Source organism: Epinephelus lanceolatus, chromosome 3 (assembly GCF_041903045.1).
Source record: "Epinephelus lanceolatus isolate andai-2023 chromosome 3, ASM4190304v1, whole genome shotgun sequence".
In the NCBI taxonomy this organism is placed as follows: domain Eukaryota; kingdom Metazoa; phylum Chordata; class Actinopteri; order Perciformes; family Serranidae; genus Epinephelus; species Epinephelus lanceolatus.
The window spans coordinates 17312881-17328308 of NC_135736.1; the positions used below are offsets into that span (position 1 = coordinate 17312881).

Sequence of the window (15428 nt, forward strand, 5' to 3'; positions counted from 1 at the left end):
CTTGCAGCAGTCAGTCACAAGTAAAATGGCAAAGCAACTAGAGCTGTTGCCTAAGTGAATATATTGGCTTGCTGTTGCACTCAATTGATGTCAGAAGTGAATTTAGGCACTGTAGCATTTTTTATCCTTTATACATCAAGTCTATAAATAATATATTATAGTATTAGTAGGCACAACTTGGGGCAATAAATTAATTTGACTGCCTTATGCATCATCTAGAGTGACAGGACTGCATGGCCCTAGATTTATGGTTTAAGGGGGGGTATACTCCAAACTAAACTGAAGTCGGTTTGTTTTCAAATGGCTGTTGAATATGGCACCTTGAGCCAAAAAAATACCTACTGCAACTGTAGGTGTGTTTGTGCAACAGTGTTCACCCCAGCTGGGGGAACTTGTGGATCTCTTTGTAAGAAGACGCGTTTTAGTTCCTCACAACAAAACGTAAACATGTTTAAACTTGTAAAATGTGATGAATATAATCCAGGAACATGAGGCTCAGAGAACATTTTTGAAAAACTGTAGCCATTTACATCACATCATGGATGAGCTGCAAGCAGGAGTATGTTACCGAGTGGTGTAACAACCCAAATCAGTTTGAGTGGCCAGCCTGCATACATTGCTGCCACTAAAAGCTGAATGCATTGCTTCATTTTAGTAGCAATCACACTATTTTGCCCACGTAAACATGCCAGTTTCAATCATGTTTGGAGTGTGCCACAGCCCAGGGCTTAGACAACATGTACAAAAGAATATGTATTCAAGAAAACACTGTGCAGATGTTTCTATGCTTGTGTATGGAATAATTGCAAATTTGTTCTGTTTGACTTGCGTAAAAAAAAAATTGCACCATCACTAACATTAGCTTATGTAGAGCTAGCCTGAAAGGACCCCCAACCAACCCCACAACTCCAGATGGCCATGTAACTTTTTAGCATCATCACTGTAATGCAACAGTGTTGTGCATGAAATCAAGACATTGCACTGTCACTGTGAAGGCAGTGTTTTGAATTATTATAATTCAGGCTGATTACTGGATTTGAGGGGTTTGCTTATGTTTGCATCCTGGCATGTGTCTGAATTAACTGCTGGAGCAAAGCCTTTTCCTCTCTCTGTCTCATTGTTCCCATCATCTGGCTATCTCACTTTTACTACTCTTCCCTTTTCAGTTCCGTCCTTCATTTCTTTCTCTTTTGTCTTTCATTTTTACAGTCTCCTTCCATCTTAACAACTGTTTCTATATCTTTATTTTCTTTTCCGTCTCCTCTTTTCACGTGCTAAATTGATAAAGCTGTAGATTTTTCATGTCTTTTATCCATCATATTTGTGTCTAAACTCCCAGATTATGCCTTATATACAGTATACAGTGTATATATGTCCCTTACGTCAGGTCTCTCTGCACATAGAGATGTCACAGAGCTGCCCATCTATAGGTTACGCCATAGACAAAATAACCCGCGTAGTTGCTGATCCCAAAATGCTGTCTCCTGTCCCATGTCCGTGTCAACATGTAGGATCCAGAACACTCCACCCTGCTTCTCCCTAATTGCTCCTTAATGACATCCCATGTTGCTTCTCTCACTCATCACCATTCTGTGCTTTCTGTAGTTTCTCTGGTGTGCTTTTGTCAAACGTCGCTAGCGTGGTGCTATTCTGAGTATGTCACTGTGGCTCCAGCCATTTGGGGAAAAGAAAAGAGTTATTGTACACTGTTATGAAGGGTGTAAGGTACACAGTGTCATGGATTTTAGGCTTCATCCTTTGGTTTTATCCAGTGAGAAAAACTAGACTGAGATTTGAGAAAAGTTGAGATGGCAAATCACAGATCTTTCCTGTAAATCCTTGTCCAGTTTCACTTGCAGTTTTCTCTTCACTCTACAGTTTGGAGAATTTAGTTCAACGCCAAACAGCACTTCTTGAAATGATGGACTCTATCTCCCCTCTCTTTCTCTGTCCTTTATCTTTCTTCCTCCTTCTCTGTCTTTTTCTCTCTCTCTGCCTGTCTTTCTCCCACCTTGCTTGTCAGATCAGGCATCTAACAACACTACTACTCGTGTTTTAATTTGCCTAATGAACATATCAAACATCACTTAAGCTGTATTTACATCTAGTGTCATTACGCCAACATATTTTTTGTCATTTATATCACAGACTGGTTTTAGTTAGACTAAATTGTGTTGTTTGTTGTAAATGTTATTGGGTTATATCTTGTCTTCCTTCTAAACAAAGTCTGTTGTACTTCCTTAATCAGCCTTCCAATAGTTTGATTTAATAGGCTGAAAAGTTTGCTTTTTTCTGAAATTGGCCTCAGACTAGAATTTACTGCGTTTGATGAGAGACTGTAGGCATAAGAAATAAATTTTGTTGACATTATGTTCCCCTTCCCCTCTGTCTTGCTCCTGGCAGCCTCTTGCACTCCTGCTGTCGATGTTGCAGACATTTCTTTCTCTCCATTTCTTCCTCTTTCCTCTCTCTTTCAGCATTCTTCTCTCCCTCTGTCTCTCTAGCTCTCTTTTTTCCATCTGTGGCGTTAAGTCCGGCCCATATTTGATGTGTTCCTCCTTCTCCATCTCCATTTCCCGACAGGTTGCGTCTGGCGATATGTTAGAGCCAGCGCCTCCTACACCCCCTATTTACCTCCCCTGTGCGACCCCAAGGATGGCCACTTGCTTGTGGATGGTTGCTATGTTAACAATGTCCCAGGTCAGATTTTAAACACCCGCTCACCAAAACCTCCTCCCTCATCCCTCAGTCGACAACCAACCACTCGGCTACCCCTCCTCCTCTTTCTCGTCCTCCTCCCTCCCGAGTTCTCACTCGTAACTAACCCCACCCTGACCAGGTGGACATTGGGAGCCCATGGTTTGGAAGGAAAGACTTAATCCACTTTATATCTTAGGACTGATCAAATCAGTGCCTCATCTTTCACTGGCTGCTAGTATATATCTAAATCCAATTGGCTTTCTGATTCATACACACAGCACACTTTCTCCAGTTGGCTTGGCGCCACATCTAAATATAACCGCTGACTTTCACTTTCTTTGTAGATCTGAGGTTTTGCCTACGCATGTCTGGGCATCTATGAGAGATGCATGATGGTCTGGCTTCTTCTGGCCCTCTGTGTATATTTGCTAAACGCTGAACCGTTCTTTATAATTATGAAGTGTTGGATGTGGCTTGTAAACACTGATGTCTTTATGCACCACTGTACTTGCTTATTTTAATATATTTCTACACAAATGCAGTTACTAACATGCAGGTAGCTCAGCTTGGCCGATATAAATCAAACTTAAAGAAGCAGTGTGTAAGATTAAGGGGGATTTAGTGGCAGTGAGGATTACAGCCAGCTGAAATTTCTCCTGGTTAGAATTCCTTCAGTGTTCATTGTTTAGGAGGTTTGACCAGGAGCAGAATTAAAATGAGTAAAAACACTGTATAAAGCAGTTTCATGTTACAAATCAGTATTTCTCCAGTGCTGTTGGACTTGTCACTGATCGGCTGCTAGCCTAGCACTCACTTTTTTATCTAATAGCTTGAGATCCAAACGTTTAAGAGGTTTTAACCGGGAGCTAAGTTATCCGCAGAGGTCTCTTCCTTTCCAAAACAAAAAGACCTGGTAATTTAAATCTGTAAAACACTGAATAAAGCAGTTTCATGTAACAAGTAATTGTTTCCACAGCACTGTTTGGTATGTCGGATATGGGCTGTTAAGATCCAGGCGCACAGGAGGTTTTTACTTTGAGCTTAATTACATGCAGAGGTCTCTTCCTCTCCAAAACAAATGGACCCGTTGATTTAAACCGTTAAAAATATTAAGTAAAGCAGTTTCACATTAAAAAATCTGGGTTTTTCCATTGCTGCTTGTTGTGGAGGAGCTGCTAACTACAGTGGCTGACGTGGTGAAAACATGAATGGCCCTATCTGGAGCCAGTGTTTTGTTTGTTCCTTCTGGGCTACTGTAGAAACATGGCCGTGCAACATGGCGGACTCCATGGACAAGGACCCGCTCCCTATATAGATGTAAACGTCTCATTCTAAGGTAACAAAAACACGACTATTCTTGTTTTCTGGTGATTTACACTAAAGAAAACTGCCAATATATCCCCTTAAATCCTACACACTGGACCTTTTAGTGGTTTGAATTTAGTTGAATTTTCATTGTAACAAAAGATATAGAGACCCGACAGTACTGCGTGCTCTGATTAAAGGAAAGCTGATAGCGTTGAAGGTGACACTTACTGGAGATAGAGGGTGGCTGCATCATGTCAGCATCACATCTGTCTGTTGTTGTGGATCATTGTGCGTTTCGGGGGGGCTCTGGACTGAACGGCAGCTTGTCCCCCTTTGTTTCCCATGAGGAGGTCCTTGTGAAATTACTTCTGTTTCATTTCAATCACCTCTACCTACAGGAACATGCCTGGCCAGTCTCTCCCCACACAGCACCTGTCCTCTCCCCTGGCTTTGCTTGCTTCTCTGTGCATGCCAGTGCGAGCCAATCGATATATTTCTCATAAATATATATTGATGGCATGTATTACCTTTTTTTTGTCCTCTACATTTTTATTATAATTCAGGGATATGTGTTCTGGATCCTGCTGTTGCCCACTGTAGCTCCTGTACAAATGAAGTGAACCCCATTAGTTACATTAAAGCGTGAGCAAACAAATAGAAAGCTGTAGGTGGTAGTAATTCCCCTAAAGTCATATTTCAGTGAGATGACTCTTCCTCAGCATTCACATATACTCCATGCACAGATGCACCCCTCGCTTTTCTCTGCGGTGCTCCTTATCCTTCCAACCCATGCAGCACCTGTCCTGCTCCTTCCCCCTGCTGGCCCTCAGCTGGATTGCAGGACTGGGCAGGTTGGGTGCTCCCCTGCCATGTTCACGGTGAAGGATCTCCAAACACTGTCACAGCATCTGCCGCTGCTCCTTCTCTGAAATTTGAACAAGTAAAGTAGGCCCATTTCAATATTATCTATTTCTTCTTAGTTTATCAAGATTTCATCTTAAATATGCAGTATCTTCCTATAATCAGAAACTGCAAAGTGCTATTGTTGGGACACTGATTGGAGATCCAAACAGCCTTGGTACTCTGTGATGGTTGCCATTTACTTTTTTACCTTACGCACAAGTCACACAGGGTCTCTGTGCAAGGTAATGAGGTTTGCAGTGGTGTGCAACAGAGTCTAAAGGTGGGCAGAACCACAGTCCTAGCCTTTGCAGGGATCGGCTATCTTCCTTTTGTCCGACCTCCCTCTGACGTTGGGATTGCATTCTGTGTCGACACTAACCTGAATCATACAGCAAACATGATTGAGATGTTATCCCCCTCCCCCCTTCCTCCTCCTCCTCCTCCTTCCCTTCCTCCCTGGTGTGCCAGGCTCTCTGTGGCGCTATGTGCGGGCGAGCATGACCCTCTCGGGGTACCTGCCGCCTCTCTGTGACCCCAAAGATGGCAACTTGCTAATGGACGGTGGCTACATCAACAACCTGCCAGGCAAGTAGAGGTGGTATCCCCTCCTCCCACCCCCACCCCCACCCCAACCCCCCAACACGCTATCCTCAGTGTCCCTCAGAGGAGGGTGGAGGTGGAGGGATGGGGGTGATTATTATGAGGGGTTTTAATCAAGGTGTTAATAGGCTGGGTAAGTATGTGGATGTGGGCTTGTCTCACTGCTAATCAGGTGGTATGGAGGAGTGTGCTGAGTTTTCCTTATCTGAATATAGAGCCAATTCCAAACCATCAATTAAGACAAATTTAATCTTAACGAACCACATTTTTTAACAGTAAAAACTGAGTGAGCTCAGTGAGGAAACAATTTTTATCAGACCCTGAAATATTCTGTATTACCAGATGGGGAAAAAGTCAGCACTTTAAGTTATTTTAGAAGTGAATTCAAGTGTATCAAGGTTTTATTGAAGTAAAAGAGGGAATGTGGTGTTTATCTTTCAAACAGCCTGGTGTCAGAAAAGTGTAGAAGTGAAAATGGAGGGGGAGGGATTACCACGAGAGTCAATTTGAAAGATAAAACCAAAACAAATACACTTTCTGACATTAAATCAAAGCTTGATTTTACTATTTTTCCATGCCATAAGACACCGGTCTGCTTTGAGATTAAAGTTTGGTCCCCCTCAAGTTGAAATGAGCACTCTCTGTAGAGCTGGGCGATAATTCTGTATTATCGTTCACTGACTTTCAGCAGAATCATATTGTGGTGAAATGATAATATCATGCTGTCATTCTGTTGTCCGAATTAATGGTGGATTAATGAATTTTTAGTTTTATGAGGATTTCGGTCCCAAGTAAGATATAACAGTGGAACACAGAATTATACATACATTTGTCATGTTATGACATTATTGATATCTGAAAATATCCTCCTTAATGATTTCAACCACATTGCCCAGCCCTACATTTTGTGTTCATTGTATTGAAGCTCAGTTTTAAACTCGGTATTTGCTTCCATTTCAAGTTAAAATGAGTCTGTTTAGAAAGAGGAGAGAGGAGCTGTTTTTGTCTGCAGACCATTAAATACATCCTCATTACCTGAAAAGCATTTTAAAAATACACCAGACAGAAAGTACACTTTCCTGTAATGTTCACAGAAGTAAGACCCAAACTGTTTTTAGTTTTCATTATGGTGCGCAGACGAAAACTCTCCCAAGTCTGTCTGTGTAGTGATGATCAAGAATGTACTCTGTACTGATGAAACAGCCATATTTCCCAAAGCTCTGGACGGAGCTACTGTAATTTTCTACTTGGTATGAGAATCATATCTTATTTTGTCCCAAGCGATACTCATTCTTGAGGTCTGTGAAATATGGTGCCCTCTGGGCCCAAAGATTGATCCAACTAAAGGGAGCCTTGTAAAATCATCATCTTCGCCATCTCCCTGAAGAGTTTGTGCTCGATCAGCTGCATTTATAGTTGTTCTTGGCACTCTGGATCAGTGTGTTGGGCTTGTGGGATGTCTTCCTGTTTTTCTGTCTTTGAATAGGCTCAACACCACAAAAATGCTCACTGCCCCAATGCTCTTTTTAACACCAGCAAGTCAATGAGAAAGGTCATGACCTCCAGGAAAGTATAACACAGCAGTGTTTTCTGTCACTAATTGGCCACAGATTCTCTGGAGTGTGTCTGTCCACTTCAGAAACTGATATTTTTGTGGTGTAAGTCTGAACATTGTGGCTCCTAAAGTGATGGTTTAAGGATATTATCCTGAAACAAGCATAATAACACAGGATCCATTGTCTTACCATCTCTGCTGCTGGATTTTGTCGTGCTGTGTTTGTTCGTCTGTGTGCATGTGTGTGAACGCTGGTGTATGCGCTACGCATCCAACAGCGGACATTGCGAGGAACATGGGTGCCAGAACAGTCATTGCCATCGACGTGGGTAGCCAAGATGAAACCGACCTCTGTAACTATGGCGACTGCCTGTCTGGCTGGTGGTTGCTGTGGAAACGGATCAATCCCTGGGCAGAGAAAGTAAAGGTACAGTACGGGTTGGCGGCACAAGGCACTGGTAACTATTGGTGACTCAGCATCTTGAAATATGGAGTAGTACATTTGAGTTTTTAATCGATATGTAGCAGTGCTGAGTTTGCAGACTGAGGAGTATTTCTGTGTTTGTGAGAATTCTGGTAGCATTCTTACATCACCCTCTTGTACAGGTCCCCGACATGGCAGAGATCCAGTCTCGGTTGGCCTACGTGTCTTGTGTGAGGCAGTTAGAGGTGGTGAAGAAGAGTGCCTACTGCGAGTACATCAGACCTCCCATCGATCGCTTCAAGACCATGGACTTCGGCAAGTTTGATGAGATCTATGTAAGTTACTTTATAGATACTACCTGTTTTGTTTTGTTTGGGGATATTTAGCATTTGCAGACATACAAGTTATTGTTATACTTTGATATATGCTCTGCAAAAAATAAGGGCACAGTCAATATTGCCTCTTTATTACAAGGGTTTGATAAATACTCAGTTGTGATTGGTCAGTTACAGCATTTTACAGTCTGTTCCTTAAAGGGCCAGTGTGTAATATTTGGCATGGTTTATTGTCAATCTGAATCTGAATCTGAATATTCTACCCATTAATATGTTTATACAAGTGTATGATCGCTATAAAATAAAATTCGTTTGGTTTTCGTAGCCTTATAATTATGCTTTTATATATATATATATATATATATATATATATATCAAGGGCCTTGCTTTAGAGAGGTCGCCATCTTGCACCGCCATGTATGTACGGCAGACCAAGTGGACAATCCAGCCAGCCAGAGAACGCGTTTCGTGTGTATAAATGAACCAACAAAGACAGCAGAAGGAAAGAAGAAGGAGGAGGAAACAGCAGAGAGTGTTAGTAGTTCGTCGATAGAGAGTAGTGAAAAGTTTTTTTAGTTATAAAGTTTGCGAATGGACCACACTTACCACGCAACAGGAGAGAATGAACCCGAACCGTCATCTGCGAGGAAAAGAAGACGCAACTTCACTCCTTGTGATGCACTCTCTGCGGCGCTTTTCCTCCTGGTGATATATCTCCCAACGATGGTAGCAGTAGCACCGAATCCTATTCTGTGCATTCAGCCTCTCTTCTCACCCGCTCAGCATCAAACACATGGAGTTCCTCATCAGTATGCTCCGGCTCAAACAGGTATGGCTCTGGGTCTTTGTCCGCTACAAGAAACTCTTCAAAATCGCGTTCAAAGTCGTCCATTGCAGCTACTATAGTCCAGAGATATTGCTAGGCTAAATAAACAGCTGAGCACTGTTTACCGGCTACGCTGTCAGTCAGTGTGCGGGCTGGAGGTTGGCGGAGCAGAGAGGGGAGGGGGGTCGGTCCCCACTCAGTATTGTAAACGAGTATGTGTGTAAAGTTATGAAGTGTGTCTGTTACGCTAGAAGAGTCAGAGTTTGGGACGGAGTGGAGTGTTACCAGAGTTTCTGGAGTGCTCAAATAAACGGGCCTTTTTCCCGAACGCTCCTCTGGTCTCCTGCTCGTGAGGGATTCATTACAATATCGTAACATGGTTTAAATTTCAGTGACCACTGATGTCACTGTTTTCAACGGTTTTCAACCCATTTTACGCACTGGGCCTTTAAGTGTCACACTAGTTGTATTGATGGTGGTTAGTGTTAAACTTTATTGCTTCATTGTGCAAAGAGGATGTTGCTACTCTGGCATCATCCCTTGAGCATTTGTTGTGAAGTCTATGGCAGTATTCAGACAGATATATAACTATAACACCCCCTCATTTGATTCAATGAGGCCGCTGCATTGACACAGCACAATAGCTGATGTAGTGGGCTCCGGCAAATAAAGGCAGGATCATCCACCAAAAAACTCTTTTGCTTTAAAGCAGCGTGATTTCATCATACAAAGTACTGTGTTAGCCAATCATATACATGCAAGCGCACGTGTCAAAGCATACTGCTAATGTTAACACCACAATCATTGAGACAGAGGAAAAAAATAATAATGGATAAATCATGAAAATGTCCAAGAGTTGTAAAAACCCATCTCATTAATCATTATAAACCATTGTGCAGTGTTCTGGTGTCTGATAAGCCCTCAATCCCGTGTATTTGTCACTCAAACCTGGATCGTATAGTATAGTCTCACTGGTGCCCTTAAACAGGGCCTTGTTGTTTCTTTTAAAGAGCCACAAGCAGGAATTATACATTAACTTAGCTGTGCTCCTATTGCACTGCCTTTTTCCTGTTCATGAAATAATGCATCTGATATTCACAAAATTCACCCTAGCAGCGCACCTGAAAGAGAATTTTGTAGATGTCTGTCCTCTTGTAGTATAGATGATTTATACTGTAAATGTTAAAACGCCACAAGCTGCACATTTTAACATGAATGCCATGTTACCAAATAAATGAAAAACACAACAACATTATAATCTCTTCAGAGTGACTGCTGCTCACTTAAATAAAGGTGCCTTGTTTTTCTGTTTCGACTTTTTCAGGATGTGGGTTACCAGCATGGCAAGTTGCTGTTCACTGGCTGGGCCCGAGGTGACATTATCGAGAACATGCTGAGGGACCATCGCTCAGCCGACTACAACGACAGTAAAAGAACTGACGTGAGAACAGCACACACACCACAAATAATATGTGATACGCTTGATGTATAATTACATATGTGTTTATCATCAACGTGATGCTAATTTCTTGTCTGGTAGTCATGCTCGTGTGTGGGAGCTGACTTCACTGATCTTGCAGAGATTGTATCCAGGATAGAGCCAGTCCAAAGCTACGTAGCTGCAGATGGTAAAAGATCATTTAATTATTATTGTCAACAACTAATTTCCTTTATAGTGGTTAAAATATTTTTTACACAGCTTGTACATACAGTATCATATTAAAAGTCACTGTTGCAGCAGTCTCCTTTTATAGATGTACAGTTCCCCTTGAAGATCATGTCTGATTTAATCAGTGTAATAAATAAGAAGTCGTAGCTTTGACCTGTCTGTTTTATTGAAATACAGTAGGAGATGTCCCTGATGTTTTATGGGTTCTATCTAAACCCGGTGGGTCAGTCACACAATAAATTATCTCTGTAATATCTCCTCTATATCTTTTCATTCAGCGGAGGAGTCAGACTGTCTGACAGAGTACGAGGAAGACGGGATGGACACTGTGAGAGAGGAGGAGGGGGAGGAAGAGGAGGAGGAGGCAGAGGACCCTGAGGATCACTCCCCTGGAGAGTGGGGCCAGAACGGAGTCTTTCAGACTGTAAGTACACACAGTAACAGAAAACATGATGTAAGCCATCCATGTTAAATACGTTTTTTTCTTCACTGTCATGAAATTTAGTTAATATTTGTTCTATCATTTATATTTATGTAGTTATAGCGGGTCGCATTTTCAGTGCCACAGTGATCCCTGGCCTCTTGTTTCTTTGCATAGAAATGATTCCAGTGAGTTCTATCTAGTGATGTTTACAGATTTTAAAGCTGTGATTGATAGCTTTTATAGATATAGAGATAACCTTTTGTCATATTTGCTGAAACTTTCACCACATTTACACAGATGTACATGAGACAGATGAGTCTGTGAAAAAAACGTGTTCCTCCTCCTTCTCGTAATGCTGGTAGTGAAGGAAAACAACCAATTACAGCAGAGTAGTCTCTAACATGTCTTCCTAACTGAACACGATGTGAACATCAGATTATTTCGGTGTTTCCGAATGATGTCATAACCTGCTCAATTAATCAGCAAACAGGCTAAGCAACACGTCGCCTTTTGAAAAACCGCTCGCCTTGGCTCTGTTTCGGTGAAGCTTCATGCCCCTCCAATCTGTTTTCAGATCAACTACAAGCCGTTGCTTAGGCTCATTTAGAGCATAATAGGCTCCCCGAATGTTGTTGTTGCTCGTAGTATATCTGGACACTGTCGCGCTCCATCCGACACAGGTCGCTCACTCACTGTAAGTTAGGAAGAGGTGTAACACAGCTGTCAGTCATGTCAGTCACCATGCACTGCGCTCAAACTGTCAAACTAGGCAGTGCTGATCAGATATAAATCAAGACTCTGTTACTATATAGCCCACTTCTTGTCTCAAATGTTTTCCGAAATATATTTTAGTGTACTGTAAAATGAGAAATTTTACTCCAGCAGGTGGGTGGGGCTTCACTTAAGCTTGACTGCATGCAACGTCATTTGAAACGTCATCAGGTGCGTCATCAAATTGCACTAATGGCATTGCAGTATGGAGAAACGCTGTGTATTGACATAAGAGTGCGCACAGTGTTAAAATGCATACAATATGTGTTGAATGTATTAAAATGTTTACAGAAGATGTAGCTTACATGTTGTTTTACAATCACATCGTCTGGTTTGAGAGCTACAATATTCACTACAAGATAATATCACTATAATACAATATTCAAGATTTTTTGCAACATTATTGGAGTCCATGTTTTGAAACTAATTAAATTAAACTAAAGAAGAGAACTATAAAAAACATTTGCAGCTATTTTTGTAATATTAAGTATGATTATTATAGCAAGTGTTTACATGACTTATTTTTTTGGAGATAGTAGTAGTTTAAAAAAAAAAAAAACATTTTTTTTCTCCTGTTTTCATTGGTCGCAGTTTTTGACAGAATTGGCAGCAAATTCAAGGTTGTTTTGCCACGAGATCCTGGAGGGACTGACTACTGTGTCAGTGTAGTGACAGTTTAAGCAAATGTGGCCCAAAGTTAAATTTGGGAAAAAGAGAGCACTGGTATCAGGTCTGTTAAAAAGCAGTATTGGCAGATATCCTGAGTTCAAGTATTGGAATCAGGAGAGAAGTTGGATAATGTATAACAATAAATGTGTCCAAGTGGAATGAAAGAGGACGTGTGATGTTTTTTTTGTGCTTTTGTTCTTAGAGCTTTACCACAAGCAGGGCCACAAATGTAAAATTGGTTCTTATGATTGTACTTAAGGAAAACTGGTCGTTATAACCAAAAGGTTTTATCCATGCAGAAATGATACCTGTGTATTATCTTGTGTGCAAAGATGACATTTTGGCACCTAAGGGTGATGCTAGAGAAACCTTTAGATTCCAGCTACACTGAACAGACGAAAACTCTCCCCTCTCTCTCTGCAGGATGAGGAGAAATCTGTGAGACAGCGCAGGAAACTCACCAGTGACTCCAACACCTCTGAGGTCTCCGATTGCTGACAGAGGGCCATGGAGGAGTAGAGGGAGACAAACCAGACCAAGGGCCAAAATACGGGTCCATAAGCTGTCAAGGCTAGAGACTTGAACGCCACACTCAGCTCCTGCAACTACTGAAACTCTGAAATACTGTTTTTGTTTTTTGTTGGGGTTTTTTTCTGCAGGAACTCACCATTCATGCTCTAAACTATTGAACCTTTTTGCATCAAGCGGCTTCCCCCTCACTCCGTAATTCACGTTTTGACCCCACGGTCGAAAATGAAAGTGTACGGTCTCAAATGAGAACGGCCTTTTTAAGATCTACCCCACCCAGCAGACTCTCTCATCACTTTCACACCAAACTGACCCATTGCCAGAATCCCTGCCTGCCAACTCCCAAACCTGCCAAAACCGGGACTCCCCCAGTAACCAACTAAACAAAACAGGGACGCTTAAAACTTTCAATTCAGTCTCCTGTTTCTCAGTTTCAAATGGCCAGAAGGCCCGTCTACGTCTCTGAATCTTCATGTGCGTCTGTAATGTCGATACATCTTCATTGCACTCCATTAACATATGACACGGTCCTTTAATTTCTTGTGTGAGCTTGTTGGGATGCATGTGTATATGTTGACTGTTGGCTGTGATTTGTTGAACAGTAGCAGGACACTGAAGAGAAGTGAGAAAAATATATAATAGAGCTGTAGTTAGTGAGAGTTAAAAGTTGAGCTTCAGATGTCAAGAGGCGGGAGCCATAGGAGAAATAGATGCTCATGTAGACACCAAAGTAGACTTTATGTTGAATGAACAGAGTTGGACCAGTGTTGGGAAGCAGAATGAGGATGGGTTAAAAATCATGGATGGAAGAAAAGAGATGGACCAGTGCATAAACTTTTAATTTATTTTATTTAAAATTCACCTAGAATATAGCAGAGGAAGCTCGATGCGCTGTAGGTACACTGAACAGATGATGGCGAAAATGTGTGATGAAAATGAGACGAGTGAATGAGATGATTTTACCGAGTGGATGACGTTGTGTCTGTGTGCTTGAAATTTAGTGTTTTGTTTGAAATGATGCCAGAAAAAGACGTTGCCTTTTCAACCAGCGTTTGATCCACTCACAGTGACGGTAGAGAAGAGAGCAGTCGTTTTACTGACACTACACAACAAACCAGTGTGTGCCCACCTCTGCTTGCACAAGGTCACACATACAGTACTCAAGGTTCCTTCATGTAGCAGACAATGATTCGTGTGTATGACAGAGTGTCTGAGACTGTACAGTAATGAAAATCTTTAAAAAACCTTGCCAACAATTTATTGTCGGATAATACGCAGAAACCTTGAGTACTTCTTTACTTCAAATGGGCAGAAATTCCCCTCATGTAACTATTAACACTGAATTAACATGGACCTCTTGTAGACTGTAACAAGATTATATTATAAAATATACAATGTTGATATTCATGTATGTATATGAGGTGGAAATTTGTAAGTTGATGCTTTGCTGCGAAACAAGGGAACCTTCACATAAAAATGGTTTCTTCTTTTAAAATTCATTTTGTTTTATTTATATGTGTTAACTACTGGCTTTTTAAAAAGTATTTTCTTTTTTTTTAATTCATTGGGGTTAGGGGTGTCTTATTTCAATTAACTCGGCTTTAGCTGTTTTGCACTGAAATATCTGAAGTATTCCTTGCTCAGAAAATGTTTGGTTTAATAACAGCCAACCTTGAGATGCCAAGGGAATCTAAAGAATAAAAAACACTGAGATGATAATTTAATATGCATATTGGGAAATAAATATAATACGCCGTATGTCATGTGGCATTTGAGAGTTTTTTTTCTTTCTTATATCTTTTAATGCATGTTGTGTGACAAAGCTGACAGCTGGAAACCTGCACACCAACCTAAAAATGTTTGACAATGAGCATATCACTTTATCGGTATTTAAACACACGTGTCAGGACGCTGTTTACACCAGCAGTTGGTTCTCAGCACTGAAATCAATATCTGAGGCTCTCTCTTGGGTCATTTCATTTTGAAATCTGAAGACTGGGCTGAAATTCGTCTTACTGTGAAACCACAAATTCCCACATTGGTAGTGCTTTTAGAAGATCTAAATAGTTTTAGACAAAAGAAAAACATCAAGTTTATAGTCATGATATCTCCTGTATTACTCTATGTTGGATCGTGGCTCCATAGTAACCCCATAAATGTGAAACTCTTGCTAGCTGCTTCAGAATAATCTTGCCCCACTGTTATATGATGTGACAACATAGTGGTCAAGGCCTGGTTAGGTTAGGCACAGAAAGCATTTGGCTGGGGAAATATCATGATTTAGGCTAATGATCACTTGATAAAAAATAATGAAATCTCTTGGGAGTTTTCAGGAATTTGAGTTACATCTAGCCAGGACCTCTAATTTGGATGATGTTATTGTCTCCTGCTTTGAAACATTTTGGTAACTGATACCCAAAACAGATTTTTGAAAAGACAAAAGAGGTCAGAGGTAAGGGGTAGGGAAGCATGGGGCACAACCTCATACGGGGTAAATTGTTCCTTTCGTGTTTCCAGGCAGTTGACCACAATACCGACAAACAACGACCCACAAAATTCCACAGATTGGACATCTTTCAGCTGAGCTCAGTAACAGTATATCATCTGAACAACTGTCCTGTTGCCCAAAACATAGCACCATTTTTAACTATGTAACAAACTCCCAGCAAGTGGGTTAGGGTTAGAATATATAGATAGAATTGTATTGAATTAATTG

At 41.1% G+C, this 15428-nt stretch overlaps 1 protein-coding gene across 2 annotated transcripts in view; it reads left to right on the forward strand.

Moving 5' to 3' along the window:
• Window positions 1-14469, forward strand: part of pnpla6 (patatin-like phospholipase domain containing 6) — a 37008-nt gene extending 22539 nt beyond the window's left edge. The window contains exons 30-36 of one of the 2 annotated variants that reach the window (XM_033623383.2): window positions 2584-2700; window positions 7345-7493; window positions 7673-7825; window positions 9976-10092; window positions 10192-10279; window positions 10599-10744; window positions 12608-14469. In XM_033623383.2, the coding sequence (XP_033479274.2) occupies window positions 2584-2700; window positions 7345-7493; window positions 7673-7825; window positions 9976-10092; window positions 10192-10279; window positions 10599-10744; window positions 12608-12682 (845 nt within the window). In that variant the 3' untranslated portion in view covers window positions 12683-14469. Of the gene's footprint in view, window positions 1-2583; window positions 2701-5379; window positions 5497-7344; window positions 7494-7672; window positions 7826-9975; window positions 10093-10191; window positions 10280-10598; window positions 10745-12607 lie in introns of both variants that reach the window. The other variant, XM_033623381.2, reaches the window with a different exon arrangement.
• Window positions 14470-15428: the final 959 nt, after the last annotated feature.